Source organism: Etheostoma cragini, chromosome 9 (assembly GCF_013103735.1).
Source record: "Etheostoma cragini isolate CJK2018 chromosome 9, CSU_Ecrag_1.0, whole genome shotgun sequence".
NCBI classification, from domain to species: domain Eukaryota; kingdom Metazoa; phylum Chordata; class Actinopteri; order Perciformes; family Percidae; genus Etheostoma; species Etheostoma cragini.
Window position 1 is genome coordinate 8638492 of NC_048415.1, and position 17339 is coordinate 8655830.

Consider the following 17339-nt stretch of genomic DNA (forward strand, 5'->3'; position numbering starts at 1 on the left):
TGTAGCTTTTATTAACTGTGAGCAAGGCACAACCACATTACCCAGCCTTATTCTCTAGTGGGAACATCCTGAATAAACCATAATTATGATATTCAGGTTATAACTCTTACAACTTATGCAATAGTGACTTCATAATCAGCTTAAATGATCTATTATCACCTCACAGAAGACATGTGTTTTTATTAAGGTCATTGTATATAATTTCTCATATATTCAATCATGTAAGCTAAATGTTCCAATAATAGTCATACTTCATGACTTGGTAGCCTACTGTATTTGTGGTCTAGTCTAATAACCTACAGTCAATAGTAGTCAAGACTACAGCCTAAGTCATGGTATTTTATTAACATACCCTCAAATAACAACCGTATCTTTTAACAACTGTTTTTATAGCATCCCTCTGAAATGAACATGTCTTTTTCCCAGGGAGGTAGTGTGTAGCGGGGCGGCTCCTACCGCCTCCTCCCAGTCCGCCCAGCAGCGGACTCCCTCATTTCGCCTCCTCGTCCCTCACTTGTTGGATGTGTCCGTTTGATTTTCAACGATTTTAAGCTTCCTGGTGGTCTTTTGCCTTCTCAGAGTTCCAAGAAGACCGCTGCTGTGTGTGAAGGTTAAAGGGTTTTTACAGGTTACATGCGCGTAAAAGCGCTTATCCTGAATCATTGTGCTCGTCCTTACCCGTCTGTTTGCTCCGATCGCGTACCTTGACCATGCTCCGTTTTTCGGTGGCTGCTGGTCGTGGTAGTCCACACAGCCGTCCCTCTGACCTTTAGTTTGCTGGTCACACGGCGGGATTGTTGTGTTTCCCTAGCGGTGTTGTGCGCTCTGGACTCCGTCTCATCCTTGGAGAAGTTCCGCCGCAGTCCTATGCGCAGCACTTCTCTTGTCTCCTTGCGATAATGATGCTGGTGGCATTACACGGTCAAACTCCACAGGATTAGTTGAACGAACGGACCATGTAACCAGATCAGGTATGTGCAATAATGAAAAATAGGGAGATGGGTCACATGTTGCAGCTATACTGTACGAGGAATTGGCTCTGCATTTAAATGTCAGATGTGTCATACTTATCTGACTCGGACCCTTGACGTTCAGTTGGAGTGGCGAAACAATGTAAAGGTTCACATTGACTAGCATAAAGATTTGTGATTTCAGTTAAATTACACTTTAAATTCAATGTTAAATGTGCCAGAGGAGAGGAAGTGACAGAGGAGCAGCTCAACAGGAGCTGGAGTCTTGGGCTTTAGCCATTTTGGTGCTGCTGTGATGTTCGTTCACACTGGAACTGAGTGGCCTGCTGCTGGTATTGGGACTGCAAAGTTTCTAATTGAAAAGGTAAAGAGAAAAGTTAGGCAGTGACTGCCATGGCTTGGGGTTGAATGCTTCCACTTATGTCATCTGTATTTTTGTGCTAGTCAATCAAAAAGCATTTTGGACAGGCACAGTTGGATGTCACTAGTGGGCTTCAATTCTCACTGAGGCCACTCCTGTTGAAAACGGTTCGGTGCTTCACTATATTTTACATTCCCGGTTCTTATTTAAGATGTCAGATATACTGTACATAAAAAAAGAAGAAATAATTATCATTATTGGGAATTTAGTAACCAAACAAGCAGGGACATTCACCAGTAATTCCACTCAGCTATGAAACTCAACAATTCATACATTTATAGCATTTGAAATGCAGTCTTTCAGAATAGAAGATAAATCTCAAGTCACGCAATGTTTTTTTGTTTGTTTTTTTTTAAGATTTTTTTGGGTATTTTTAGGCCTTCATTTTGATAGGACAGCTTAGACATGGAAGAGGAGAGAGACGGCAACTACCACTTCGTTGAAGACTGAGCCTCTGTATGGGGGGGGCATGCTCTACCAGGCACCCAATAATAGTAAACATGTCACCCAGCTGTTACCGTTTGACTCATGCAAATACTGTTTATTACTTAAATGTAACCATTAACGTATAAACAATACTTTAACTGCCAAGTTAGACGTCCCTTTACTTTGTGCACATGTGCAGCTATAGTACAGTTTGAAGAGTATTGATCTTCCACATCAACAGACAGCAGCAGGTGCTGTGCTGCTCTGACCCATTTCTCACAGAGGAAGCTACAAGAAAATACAGCATGACTAAATAACTGTAGAGCAGCCTCTCTATAGATCCTCCTGTCTCCACCTTGCCCGAATACACACACATACAAACACACACACACACACACACACACACACACACACACACTTCCTAATTCCTCCACCTCCAGTGGCAGTGATATAACAGGAAGTGGGCTGATTTCCCAGAGGAGTCTCCAGTCAGGGCCTGTCACAGCTAACACAGCAGCAACAGACAAAATGTATTTAATACACAGGTTGTACAATGGTGCGCTGTGCCAACAGTTCAAAACACTGAAGGAATTTACAACTAGCTGCTAGTAACATTTAGTCTGCCAGTGCAAAGTTGTTCTGTAACAACCTCTCTGGGTGGCAAACTAAATATTTGATTGACCTCAGTTAATTTAAAAAACAATTAACCCAAGCAACGTTTATAAACCCAACAATTTGATTTGATTTGACCTTTTCAAAAACCTGTTGGACAGAATCCCTGTCTGGTGTTGGAATGTCAGCCAAAAGCAGCAATGTGTTTGTCACATACATCCTTACCAGCCTGCAGAATTAAACAGTGGAAAACTATGGCCCTGGAGTCCTTATCTGTTTCTTTATGCAGACACTAAGAACTGGCCTTGTATAACCATCAGTATTTTAAAAGTTTTATAGTCTTCATGGATGAATCTTCCTCCAACATTTTGAAGTATCCGAGTCGTGGCCAAGTAACTAAAAAATACATTAAAGAACCTCAAATTGAGGAGCAAGCCTGGTCAAACACGTGTGGTTTAAGCGTGACCCACAATCTTGCATCATGTCCACACAATTACATGGCAGGACTGTTGAAGGTTTGTGGGCTTTGTTTGTGAAATAAGCCTCACTGACTCAAATCTGCTCTGGGTTGTGTGGTATTCAAATTAGACGTTTTTTAATCAGAGTAGAGACACTGTTACTTTTGGAAAATCAGAGATTTAATCTCTCTTGCTTTCTGGAGGCAGACTAACTGTACTCAGCCTACCTTTGGTTGTGAAGTCATGTCTTGCTTCCTCCTGCTGACACTGCTTAATGTATTTTCTTGGACAACATGCATGGAAGAGTGTTTTTAAGGGGTGTGTGAGAGGTTGGGGTGAGTGGGGAGCTACCCAGGGAATGTGTTTCAGGAGTGGTGTGTGAATTATTGAAATGCCCTCAAGGTTTTTCTGGCTGCCGGTATTTCTTTCGATACGGTCGTGAATCAAGTGTGCTGTAGTCACACTTTTAAAGGTGAGACGAGCTGTGTTTCCAAACTGCACTACAGCATTAGCAGGACAGGAAACTTAACTCCAGGGTCTGCTTTCATCTTCAGTCAGTCACATCAGCTCGTCTTCAGGTCTACCATGACCAACCATTGCAGAATAGATTTGAATTGCCAAATGATGGCTGGTTCCTGGCAGAAGTGTTTGGGAGCAAAGGATATCAGCCACTTTTACCCATGGGTGTGTTAAACAAAGAATGGGAAATCCACCCAGCAAAGATAAAAAGCCTTCTACTTCCTACTCAGGTGCATTTTAGCAACATTTTAACTAAAGTGTTTCTCTGGCTGAGCCTGGCAGATTGTCAAAAAGTGAATGGCACCAAATTGATATGTTAGTATGCCTTGCTTTTAATACAGCTTACTTAAAATAGTGCTGGCAAAATGATTCATTTTTTACCTCTAGGGGAATTATTCAACATTACACTTTGTGACTTTAATAGCTATTAACTGGCCGCAACATTGGCCATCGTGGGCTTGAGCAGGTATCGTTTGTTTTCAGTTGCTTTGGTGGCTTGGATCACAGTTTGACTCTCACTGTGGCTTTGTGCAATGTTATGTGTGGCTTGTGGATGTTAACGCAGCTCTGAAGCACAGCCAGGCTGGATGAGGATGAGACTAGTGAGAGGAAGGCTTGTTGGCAGAGCCGGAGGCCTCTGGAACAGAAACGCTGTTATCTGCTAACGTTGCTCTACTGCTGCTGTGTTAAGTGTTTTGGTACTATTAGCCAGAGTGACATGTCCTCCACAGTATCACTCACATAGAATTTTGTGAAACAACTTAACTTTGATTTGCTGTAATAGAAATTAATCATAAGATTATGTTTTACTATTAATACTATTATTACTTTTAATAGTGACATTTTAGCAAAAGATCCATTTCTACACCTGCCCACCTTCACATGACCTTCCTATGACCGCCCATTTAAACTTTGAATTACCTCCTGTTTTATATGAATCCATGTAAACAAAATATTAGAGAAATCACATTACTTCAAACCAAGTAAACCTGTAGTCTCAAGATGACATGTGTTCCTTTACATTGCTTTGCATGTAAAGGAACTGATGTTCTCAAGATGAAATGTCTGATGAAATATGCGGAAATATCTCCTGCTAACATTATGTTACACATTTAAACATTTCCCAAGTGCTTGGATTCCAGTTGCCATCTTTGTTTTGGGACAAACCATGTGTGTCAGGTTAATTTACTCAGAAGAAAAGTTTTGAGAATGCATATTAGAACATTTTTTGATTATGGACATGTCTTCAAAACCTCTGTGAGGTTTGATTAATTACCTCCTAAGTTCTACAGATGTTTATTTCTCTGACAAAACAGTGGGCTATTGCAGTAATAAATACAAAATCACAGGAACAGCCCCATGCCAAGCGATGAGAGGAGATCTGAGTCGGTGTTTGTCCTGGAAGTGTGTCTCCTGTGTGGCTGCCCGGCTGTGAGCAGGATGGGACAGTGGATTTAGTTACTGTCCTGTCAGCCGGAGGTCATAGGTTCAGTGTTTTCTGCACAGCCATGTGTTAAAATGGCCTTGAGCAGCACTATCAAATTCACACCTACTTCATCTATTGTAAGGCTGACAACAGAGCATGTTTTGTTCAGGCTGGTTTATTTCCAATTTATCTATTTTGACAGTTGTGGGAAAGGGCTGAACGCTGTCAAAGACTTGACTTGTAGTGTTACAGCTCGACAGACTGTTCAAGACGGGCACATTTAAATTTACAGTTCAAACTCCTATTTAACATAATTCAGGATAGGATTGGGAACATAAAGTGGAAGTACATTAATGTTTGTTTGATACCTTGGCCTTGGAGAAGAAATAGTGGAAGCTACACTACTTACTTTCTGATAATGTTGTATGCTTGAAAGTTAAACCATCAACCATAGAATTAGCCATTCTCCTGTGGACTGATCCGAGTTACAGCTGTTACCAACAAATTTCACCGCTCATTACTGCTGGTTGTTAATTCCTCATGGCAAAACAAGGAAATGTACGGCTGATAACTTAATGAACCCTAACTTTTACTTCTGCTTTTCTGCTCCTGAGCAAGGCACATAGGTAGCCCTGCCTTCATCTGGCCGGGCCTATCATCTGTCACTGTGCTTCACTGTTTTAACTGTCACAGATAAAATGTCCATGTGAATGTATGCTAATGTAATATTCGTGGTACATTACTCCCTAAAAGATAGAAGCTGGACCATTTAATTTCCTTTAATGAGACTGCCGTGCTGACCAGCAGAATGGAGGTATAGTAATTACAGTTTCCCCTGGCCGCCGCTGCCCTATACTGGGTGTGCGTTCAATGATTCTGCTCTGCTGCCAAGTGGGAAAGAGAAGCCGGCATATCGCAGAACAACAAATGAGGAGTTGAGCAGCTATAATGAAGCCTCTGCAAACTACGTAAAGCAGGCAGATGCAGAGGTGTATGCATGTTTAATGTTAAGTCCCTTTTCTTGCTCAAGTTATTCACTGTGAATCCGTCTGAACTAGACATAAATTAACTAGAACATCAATTCAAGCCTTCCAGTTTGAAGTGCAAGCAAGTCAATGGCTCAGTGTTAAGAATATGTTGAAATTATGCACAATGCATCTTTAAACTTTTGTATATTAATAGTAGTTATGATCATAGACCTTGATGTATCAATCACAATAGTAGTAATATAAGCACTAGTAGTTATAGTTGTAAAAGTGCAGTAGAATCACAGAGGCTTGAACTCCCTTGTAGCCATCACACTGAGCTGGATTTCTGGAGATAGGCCTTAGTGAAAGGTAGGAAGTTGAATTTGGCATGTGTATAAAATAAGAGATGGACCATCTGTGAGTAATGAATCTTTTGCTTCCAATCTGAGTGAAGGTATTCTCCACATCTTGATTCAGAGTGAGTGTATAGAATGGCTGAATCAGGAGCTGGCGGCTGGAGTACAGTAGCCTGGAGAGCTGGATAACGGCATAAATCTGCCAGCAGCGTATACAGCATCAGAAAAAGACTGAAACAGGAGAAAAAGACTGAAACTGTGCTCCAACTCTGTCTTCCTATTTCTCTCCATCTTCAAAGAGACGAAGGCGCTTTAGCTCCGGTATTGATCATGTGCTTTTATAGGGCCAACAGGATCATTCTGGGGAGTGGTTCTTCACATTTATTGCATTCTTTGCTCCAAATGGCCTCGAGAAAAATCAAGTAATTGAACTAAAATGTTTAGTGTCATCAATCTCTGCCTACTGGGCTTAACTGCTGCGACAGCTTAAGAGTGAAGATGGTCTAACGGTTGGTTGAGCTCCTGTAGATCCCAGTACATGAAAAATGCTTTCAAGGTCATGTGTTTGCATCTGAGAAGTTAATCAACTTGTCATTTGGAGCATTATTACATAAATAAAAGTACATTTTAAAAGTGCAGGGGCTTGCGCAGGAGCATAGATCACTTTTGTTGCTGGACATTCAGAGGATACAAAAAAATTAAAAACTACAGAAGAAAGGGTTCCCTTTTTTGCAATCCAGAGTAGATGCCAGTCCAAGCCTTTATGTGTTCTTTATGTAATTATGTGCATGTATTTGTGCACGTATTGAGTTTGTATGGAATTCTATATTTTTTCTGCATTCAGTAGCTCCTCTCCTTTTTTCTTTATTATTGATGTTTCCACTGTTCTTTTGTGAACAGCTGATATAGATCATTCATTCCCCTTTCACTTATTCATTCCATGTTGCATTATAGGCCAGGGTGGAAGGGGTGGAACAGGTTTATAGGGAGTAAAGCTACACTATATACAATATTGAATTTAATTTCTAATATTGGACAGAATGCTAAGTATGCATGCATGTCATTTTATGATTTAGTTACTTGTAAAGTAACCAGTGTCATACCAGCAAGAACGAGACACAACTTGAGTTTTTGTCTCCTGCCATACAGCTCACTCCTTCCAGCCTCACAATTTGATAGATATGTTAGGTTTAAAAAAGAGAAAAGTACATACATACAGTATGACAGGATGCTGATTCTTCCTGTTATATAGCCTTAGCAACAAGGACAGCACACATTTCTTTGCAGTACAGATCACCTGATCTGTCAGATGTTTCCAGTAAAATTACGTGAGTGCTTTAGAGTCAGAGCTGCACTGCAACCACCAAACATGAATGAGCACAAGCAACATTAACTAAAATCAAATGCTCCAAACAATTATCCTGTGAGCTGTAACAGATTAGGGTCTCTATGTTTTGACATTTTTCCCATCATTCTACTTTTACGGTGAGTGATCGTCATTAAAAAGAAATGCCACAATTTCTAAACCGACCCCCTAAATTGTTACTTCACACCCACGCATGCAAACAAACAAACGTGAACACACACATTAACACACAAACACACACAGACGCCCACGCTGGGCTGTATCAGAGACGATAGAGAGAGGAAACAGATAGAGGAAAGCCTTTGGAACGCCAGATAACCGGATTAGACAAATTACATTTCAGCTGTGACCATGAATCCCGTTTGGATGTGAGACTTGTTTTCTCTCTGCTTACAACGGCAGCTATAGATCTGTGGAGTTCAGATGACAAAATGGTGGTTTTTCAAAATAATGTGTTCTGAAATTTTTCATGAATTATTGCCAGTGTAGATTGGCTTTGGGTTTGCGCTGCTGCTGCTGAGACCAACACCTGAAGTTATTAGGAAAGAGTTTTTCCTAATAATTGTTTTAGTAAATTTAATAAAGAAAAGATTCTCAAGCATAGTCGTTGTTTCAGGGTTGGGATTGTGGTTAGAGGGAATAGAGGGAAGATTTTCAGTCCTCCACTTACCTCGGCCTCATTTTCAGGGACTCAGGTGAAATTAACCTTGTAAAAGCAGCCCTCAATTTTCACTTCTATCATTGGGGTCTGACATGGCCGTGGATGGAAGTGCGTTTTGAGTACAGCCAAGGACTGACGGTGAACACTTCCTATAACTAATGTGACACATGTCCTGAGTGCTAGGCTATCTTTTTTTCCTGTTTTAGTATAATAGTGCAAAACAATGGTGGTTGTCGGTCTTTTCTTTGAACTATCATCACAATGATTTTTTTGAAAAACACTGAGGTAAGAAACGGGTCATACAGTTGCTGAATCATTTCAGTATTAACTAGTTCTTTGTTTTACCAATAAGTAGTCAGTCAATGTCATTGATTAATGTTCACTGAGCAGTATGTAGTTTTTATTCTCGCTGGACATTTCTCAGACTTAAACCGACATTAAAAACAAGGGTTGGGTATTGTATTTATGAACTACAACCAACAATTATTTGTTCAACAAGTATATGTTTTTTGATTCAACTAATTGATTTCTGAAGCATAGTTTGGATTAACTGTGCTTTTATTAACATTACCAATTGGTCAACAAAAGTGGAACTAAAATTAATTTTGAAAATCAGAAACAATAACAAAATCTAAACAATATACAACCTGAGTAAAAGCCTTGCCTTTATGATGGAGTTTGACTTTCAAGGTTTTGTCACAAACTCACTTCTGTAACCTTTAGACTCTTCCTTCTCCTGAGAATGGTATACCAGGAAGTATAGTGTAAAATCCTGCTACATGTTTTCAGAACTACATTTGCATAAGTGAGGAATAACATACTGTACATTAATTTCTAAAAATGTGACCTTTTTCACAAATTTCTTGACAGTTACAGGATAGAGACACTGACTGGACTACATTTTTTACAAGCAATTTTTAGGATCCCGTGGGATACATATTGAAAGTTAATTTAATAATCTGTTTGAAGTTACAACATTTTAATCCAACACAAAGATTCTTGGCGCTGCGAACATTCGACGGATGAGGTTGGTGCCTTTCCCAAATATGCAACACTGTGGGGATCAAACCTGTGGCATTTATGTTTCCAGTGCAGAATATGTTTGTTGTGTGTTTGGGGGAAGAGAGACTGACACTGGCCCACTGCTGGTCTGAGCAATTTAAGATCCAAAAAATCAATCTTGTAAAAATCCTCCGGGGCAGTCAAGGTCCTTCAGCTGCTCCTGAAGACTGATGGCCGAGACTCCAGAGGTAACACTCCATCAGAGGGAGGGGGGGGGGAGCTCATGAGATTTTCTCATTACTTTGATTTGGCAAAAACAGCATATGGGAAACTTGCAGTTTTACAGCATGAAGGGGTTTTAATCCTACAAACAAAGCTTACAGGACAAAGGAAAGCAACAACGCAAATTAAACAATGAAAGGTAAAAAATTATAATACCACTAAATTTAAAAGCAAAAAGCTTTTAATCGTCAAAGTCTAGGCTAGTGCAGTGCAGTGCAGTTGACATAATCCTGTGTATATCATAGCGAAGAGAGGGTCATTTGGAATTGTTCTGCCGTAACCAGTCGTGTGTCAAGGCGACATCTTTCCCAGTAGCTTCAGCAGTAGTTGCTAAGAGCTTCAATAGTTTTTCTTTCTGTTATCTAATTTATGTCACAGCACAGGTGAAACGTATAAAACGATGTTTTGGTAAAGTCTTGATGGCAGCACCTGCTACCAACAGGCCACAGCAGAAACTGAATGCCTTGATAACCACAAAAAAGGATCCCTAAACCTCTGCGAGCTTGGCTTGCATTCTGCATTCGCACCGCTCTTCCCCAGTAGCATCTATGGCACTCTCCATAAGGTAAAGAGCAGGTTTCTACAATATTTGATCCTTGTGAAGGTTAACAAATAGATGCAGACAGAAAATAAACCAAAGTAATTCCGTACTCCTCTTACTCTGTCCTTTTTGAGGTTGGCTACCAATCAGAACACATACGCAAATCTATTATCTTGATACATGCAAAAACATGTGCATCGCAAATCACGCTTGTCGACATTTTTCGTGCCATTTTACTTTTATCTTTTTTTAAGAATATTTTTTGGGGCATCTCCGCCTTTATTTTATAAGACAGCTAGATATAAAAGAGAAGACTGAAAGGGGAAAGACATGCAGAAAATCATCCCAGGTCGGACTTGGACCTTCTGCATCAAGGCACGCACCTCTACACATGTGTGCCCTGTTGATATCTTTTAAGAATGTAGCTAGGGAGCTAGATAGCTATTTAGGAATTAGGCGTGTCTATTTTTATTCCCACCTGCAAAACCCTGATTGGTCTGATTGTGTCTTCACTTGCGAAAAGATATCACCAATTACAAACATCAACATTACTTGCTGCCTTATTTTACAGGTAAGCCAATAAAGGTGACTGACAGGTGTCAGTGTGGTAACTCAAACATGATGGTGTAGAAATATTTATTTTCTGCCTCAAGCTAAAATGTTTCAGATTCAAGCTTTAAAGAAAAGGAACAGCTTGTCTAAACCAAAAATGTGCTGAGCACCAGATTGCAATGCAAGTGAGTGACACACTGAATGGATTCTGTCTGATTTCATTATCAAGTGGGTACGATTCACCTGAGACACACCTAATTTGTATATTATTAGGCTTGACACTTTAATGGATAGATATGGAGACCTGTTGCTTGTGTGGTGTATTTCTGACAGTGTAAAAGTGTTTTTTTCACAGTAGCTCAAAAATGACTATAAACAGGCTAAAAGCTTCCCTTAAATCTGCGAGTCCTTAAAGACTTGAGCTGCTATCTTTATAAATGTGTACATACATGTAGAGCACTATAAGCTGCTGCAAACAATGTGCGTTTTGCTGCCTCAAATGTACTGTAATGCATCAGACTTTATATGTACAGTATCATACTGCAGTATCAACCTTGTGGATTGATTATAGTTGATTGGTGGTGAATGTTGTGGTACAATGGTGTTATTTAGTCGGTAAAACACTGCAGCTAAGTGCTCTGAAGACTTTAGTGTCTGTTACAACGGATCTTTAAGTAATATGTCTTGATTTATTTGGTAATGCAAGTCTGACTGAGTGAATTCTGTATGTGTGCAGTATGTGTGTAAGAGTCTTATCAGTATACAAGGCTCTTCAGGCAGTATGAGGATTGAAGGCCACTCTAATCTAGACCCAATGGTGACTTATCCAGCTCTCTTTGTGTGTGTGTGTGTGTGCGCGCTTATGCAGATATGTCATTTCTCTCTGTAGTTTGTCAAACAAACTAAGCTCAAATTAATCGAAGCAGCAAGTTTGTCTGAAAGTGCTTGCAGAGCAACATGTAAACAGGAAGAAAAACAAATCCGTTATTTTGTGTCTGAGTAAAGGATGAGGTGGTGACAGCAGTGACTCCATTTTCATTTCCTCCGTGCAGTACAAGTCACCACTCTGGCATTAATTATGAAAAATAGTTTGGTGTACCGAGTCTGAGATTGCACGCACTGGGAAAGTTATGACGAATGATGTTAAGAGGAATCTGTCAGCTGCCATCCCGTTTGGTCTCCACAAATAATTGAAGGGTAGTGTACTTTCTGACAGAAACATGTTTGTGAGCTCAACGCCAGTGTAGCGGTTCAGGCCGCAGTCTCTGGGTGCAGCACCCCCTCCTTTTCTTCTTCTCAGTGGAGAGTCTGACAGCACTTCCAGCTCAGTGTGTTTTTAATTAAGAAATCCATTAAGCTTATTTTAACACTGGACTATTTCATCGGTTTAAGATGTTCAACTCATCTCATGAGTTTTTGTTTGATGCTGTTCAGTCTTTGAGTTTTTAGCTTCATCTGCTTCTACTGCAGTTACTAAATGTGTCCAAATGTCATGCAAAGTACAATGTGAAACAGTCATTCTTATATATTTTGAAATATAAACATGCACTAACATTGATCTTTTCTTGAGTTTCATGACTCATGACAGTGGACACAGCAATGATCAGGTGAAAAACATGGGAACATTCTGAATAGGGATGCATATCCCACAAAACTTTGTTTGTTTTAAGTTTTCATATTCAAAATTCCAGAGTTGTTGCTCCAGAGTTGTTACATCTTGCATGTTCTGACAACACATTTCCAACCTTTTTTTTTTTTTCACATATTTAGAAAGCCAAGTGTTCCGTAATCACAGTTACCGTACTTGGTCAGTGCCACTGTGTAAAGGTTTAGTTGCTTTGCTATTCTCTGAGCTTCCAAATGTGGTGATCTAGGGAGAAGACCTGCAGATACAATCATATCTATAGTGAGGAGGTCAGATCTTTTAAACTGGGAGAGATTCAATCTTAACTTTGACACTTTGCACAATTTTTTACACATTGCACAATATTGGACTGACATACTTCATCTATCATATCATATGTACCCTACAAACTGCTGAAATGAAACTAAAAAAAACATACCCTGTCAATTCCAACAGCAGGCATCATAAGTGACAAGCTGAGAAATTATGTGTGTGTGTGTGTGTGTGTGTGTGTGTGTGTGTGTGTGTGTGTGTGTGTGTGTGTGTGTGTGTAAACTTCCATAAACATTTGTACTGCAGCAGTGTGCTATTTCCTTAATTCCTTCCTTTGTTTTATAGTTTCTCACTTCCTCCTTCCTTTAATACATTCTTACCTTCTCCATCACTTTCCGCTTTTTTTCTTCCTGACCTTCCTTTCTCTAATGACATGTTTTGATCAGCAGTAATAGATTTCCCTTCACCTAGACATGCCCCAGCCTGAAGATTAAAACCCTTAAACAACTGACCCTTGCTGTGCTGCTCAATCACTACTGCTGCTCTGCCACAATGCTGCATGCATGCGTTTGAGAGTGGATGAGGTAGAGAGATCTTGGTCAAGAATGAGCACCTGCAAATTCAGAGACGTTGATGTTTTTATTCTAAATACTTTGAGCCGTGAGTTTCTGTTTCACTGATTATTTGTAGCAAAACAGAAAATCTGTTTTGAGAAGAATTGTACAAGTAGCTCAACAATTATAACTACCTAGGCTGAGTACTGTAGATAGTGAAAAGTGAAACCTATATAAACTCAAACTTTATCACAGAAATCCAAGAAAGCAGACATCACATACATTCAAGGACAATGCTGTGCTTAAGCAGGTGGACAAAGTTAAAACACCTTTACAATTTAATGTAATCCAAAGTTGTTCCTGGTATTTGCTAGGGGACTGAATGCTGAATTTCATTGCATTACACTATAGGAACAGGTGTTGCTAATATTTTATCCCCCTCTGTATTTATGTAATGCAACATTAGATTGTTTGTAGGTGCATGTTTGTGTCTTGAATACATTTATCATGTTGCAGACATTTCTTTCTACCCTTGCTTCCCTTTCTCTTTCTTCCCCCCCTCTTGTGACTCTTTTTACTGCTTTGCTAGTTTCCTTTCTTTCCTTCTTCATTCCTAGTCATTTCAAGGCATTAATTATTGCCAGTAGAGTGTGTGTGTGTGTGCGTGTGTGTGTGTGTGTGTGTGTGTGTATGTGTGTGTGTGTGTGAAGGAGGATATAAAATATACGTCTTTTTTCATGTGTGTGTTAACTTTTAGGTGTTTATTTTTATGTAGCATGCGCCTATAATTGTGTGTGTGTGTGTGTGTGTGTGAGAGATATTGTTATGTTCTCTCTGTGCCACCTTGTGGAGAGGAATGTGTAAAGCTCCCATTTCTTCCAATTCATCTCTCCTTAGAGATGTTCATACAGTGTGGCTCTCCAGCTCCTCTCACCTTTGACCTTTGATTTGACTTCTCTTCACCCTTACAACCTTCAAACACTCTTCTGATGTAAGTCTATGTATCTATGTCTGTCTGTCTATCTATCTGTCTGTCTGGCTGTCTTTCTGCGACATTTAATATGATATTTAATATACTACCTCTGTTATATCTCTGCTTTCAGGTGTTAAGCAACTTTGCTGAACGTGAGTATTCCAACAATAATCACAACCAGGTTTATTCTGTAAGACTTAGTTTTGTTAATTTAAAATTTGCATACTGTGTATTTGGGAAGCTGAATGTGATTTCGATATGAATTTAGATTTTTCAGTTATATTAGGTTAAATACTTGATAAAACATATTCAAAATAAAGTTACCTATATGTTTGATTCAGAGAGGCCACCTGCAAAGAAATTGAGTTGTGCATAGGCTACCATGGGTTTACAGTAAAGGATGTAAATAAACAGTAAATAAAGATTAGAATTATATTTAAAAAATATTGTGTTATGTGTTTTTATGATGGCTGTCCATTACGGTCATACTGCATGCTTGTATTTAAGTAATTTACACTATGCATGTTCTCTACCTAATTCTCTCTGCATAATTATAGAATGACCTTTTGAGTTTGCTCTAATAACATATTTACATAGAAGACCAATTCCAGCACTTTGCATCTGTGTTTATTGTGATGCTGACCTTTGCGTGATTTGATTAAACTTCATTTCTTTGCAGTCAGAAGCCCTTGTTAATTATGTCCCTTCCTGTGCCTGTGTGTCAGAGTTTGATGGAGAGCTGGTCGGATGACAGCTGGAACTGTTGTCATAACCGGAGGAATACTGGCCACAGTGATACTTCTGTGTATCATAGCTGTGCTCTGTTACTGTAGACTCCAGGTAGGATGTTTAAATCCCACTTCAATCTTACTGTAGTGCTTCTGCCACACTGTATTATCACATCACCTTGCAGGTTGTATCACATTGCCAGACCTATCTCCATTGCGCTGTGAAGTAAGTTCTGCCTACACCACAGAAACATTCTGAGATAGGAGAAAAAACTGTGTTGTTTGCACTTTTTTAAAACCAATCGCAATCGTCTTGGGCGGCACTAAACTCCAGTGGCTCTGCAAAATGGTCTTGAGAATGAATTTGTTTTGCTGAAAATGTTGCACCCCGTTATAGAAACCGCCACATACAATATGAAATGAGTTTAACTGTTCACACAATACTGTAACCTGAGCTATTTAAATTATCTGAATAAATAGTTAAACCTAATTTGCTCTTATCAGTATATAGCTGTGTGTACTTCATCCACAGCAATCCCCACAAATCGGTCCTAAAATGTCCCAGTTAGATAATGAGTGCAATAAACAAAGACCCTTTCAATCTTTTCAATCATTCACTGAAAGAACCAAGCAGGCCATCGTTCTTGCACGATCTGAATTTTTACTAAAAACTTGCCATTTTCAGAGTGGGGCTTTATAGCTCAAGTTTGTTGTTGTTTTTGGTATGAAAGGGATTTTGAGACGGCAACACACAGAGAGCAGGAGGTGGTAGGCGTTATCTTGAAAATGTACTTGTACTATACTGATCCAGACTTCCTTCAGGAAACTTTCAGCCCAAGAAGAAGGGAAGTACATCCACATTGTTTTCAAGTTCCAAATGGTCATCAAAAAAATGAACATAATCATACAATATTGGCAGAAGGAAATTGTATTTTGAATAATCAGTAAGAATTTGTAGTTCTTTACGGTTCTTCACACACCTACTTGCTAAACAATCTTAATCTCAGCAGATTCTTTATTTGTTTTAAGAAAATAAGATAGCGCTCAAGGATGAACTCAATTTTCAAGTGTTAAAAACTGTTGTTGTTCGACATGTAACGGACTTCTCTCTCACTCTCTCTCTCTCTCTCTCTCTCTCTCTCTGCAGTACTACTGCTGTAAGAAGAATGAGTCGGACAGCGGCTCCATCTCTCAGCAACACTTTGCCTGCAACGCCTGCAGTGTCTCCGGCCTGGATGGGTCGATCGTCACCCCACTGTCCATGTCTCCACCAGAGCCCCCCGGATCCTCCGATTCAACCAAACCCACAGGGGGGCAACGCAGTTACTGCCCCACCTGCTCACCTTATGACTCACCCTTCTACATCCGTACCACTGATGAGATGCGCAACGGTGGCGAACGCATCACCTACATGCCCACACACTATGAGAACCAGGCTCTGGCAATGCCGCTGCCCACCATCCGAGGATCCCTGCTGAGGGAGACCCAGCGAGGCCGGCCTCCCGATTTTTACACCAACACCCAGGCCATCAGCACCGAGGTGTGACCCCCCCCAAAACTCCCCCGACACCACTTAAACACACACAGACACCGCTCTCTTCACTTACACACACCAACACCACCACTAACAATACCACAAACATAATTTTGACTGCAGCTGCCAGTGAGGATCAGCTAGATGAAGTCCACTGTTTGTGGAGGTTATCATATTTATTTAGGGTTTGGAGGGTTTAAAGTAAAGACTGTCTAGGACAACTGCTGAAAAAAAGGTGTGTGACAAGTAGGGGTTATTTTAACCCTATTTCCTTTCTTTAACCCTTAAAGGTTTTATGTTCACTGAGATAATAATTCTGTAATTGATGGTAGATGAAACTGTATGTTTGTGTCTTTATTCTCCCACAGGAAGGGTATGGTTGTAAACTTGTAAACTCTATGTTGACTGTGACTGTCTTTACTGACTGAGGGCTATTCTAGATCATTGACAGTCTGATTTTCACCTGCTACACTACTTCCTAATGACTGCCAAAAAGACAAAAACGAGTGTGATAAAGTATGTAGTAAATATGAAGTATTTTTTGTCATTATAACCAGAGTTGAGACTGAAACACATTTGAAAAACTTACAACAGGTAAAACAAACTGCAGCATTGTGGATCTCCGGAAGCATGCTTGAGTTACAGAAAAGGAGGAAAGGTGTGTGACAACTGGAGCTTTCTCTATGCAAGCTGTCTGGCAAACTACTGCAGCTCTCAGTGATCTCTTCTCAACAGTTTTTGTCTTGTCATGTAACTTAATTGGAGAATTATTGAAAGCACAGCACACATCCAGTAGGATATGACGATGCTGCAGATGTAGCAATTAAAAATAGATCATGGATGCGGTAGTTGTTTGCTAGATCCACGCTGAACACCCATTTTCTCCCTTAAGGTGTTAACGAGCAAGGACATAAACTGCAAGTAAATTTCTCTTGTGACAGTGATGCAAAATGTTTGACATGTAAATATTTACCAGAAAGCAATGAACGTGCTCTTGACAAAATTGAGATGCACCCTGGGATTTGAACATGATGTATTTTGAAAAGGGAGTGTGAGTTACTACTTTGTGCTATTTTGTTTTACACACTGCTC

At 39.9% G+C, this 17339-nt stretch overlaps 1 protein-coding gene across 2 annotated transcripts; it reads left to right on the forward strand.

Annotated features, from left to right (window-relative positions):
* The first annotated feature begins 440 nt into the window (after positions 1-440).
* Positions 441-16729, forward strand: fam163a (family with sequence similarity 163 member A). 2 transcript variants are annotated; one of them, XM_034881260.1, is made up of 5 exons: positions 443-971; positions 13910-14003; positions 14116-14137; positions 14711-14825; positions 15861-16729. In XM_034881260.1, exons 4-5 carry the CDS (start codon positions 14733-14735, stop codon positions 16257-16259), a joined length of 492 nt encoding a protein of 163 aa, XP_034737151.1. In that variant the 5' UTR covers positions 443-971; positions 13910-14003; positions 14116-14137; positions 14711-14732; the 3' UTR covers positions 16260-16729. The 2 variants fall into 2 exon arrangements, with proteins under 2 accessions (XP_034737152.1, XP_034737151.1); XM_034881261.1 differs by lacking the exon at positions 13910-14003 and having other exon boundaries at positions 441-971.
* The last annotated feature ends 610 nt before the right edge of the window (positions 16730-17339 follow it).

Bases quoted from the DNA above. Each gene is read 5' to 3' on its own strand.
- fam163a (XM_034881261.1), top strand. From the start codon at position 14,733: ATGACAGCTGGAACTGTTGTCATAACCGGAGGAATACTGGCCACAGTG. The intron at 14,826-15,860 runs GTAGGATGTTTA...CTCTCTCTGCAG, and splicing joins TCTGTTACTGTAGACTCCAG to TACTACTGCTGTAAGAAGAA.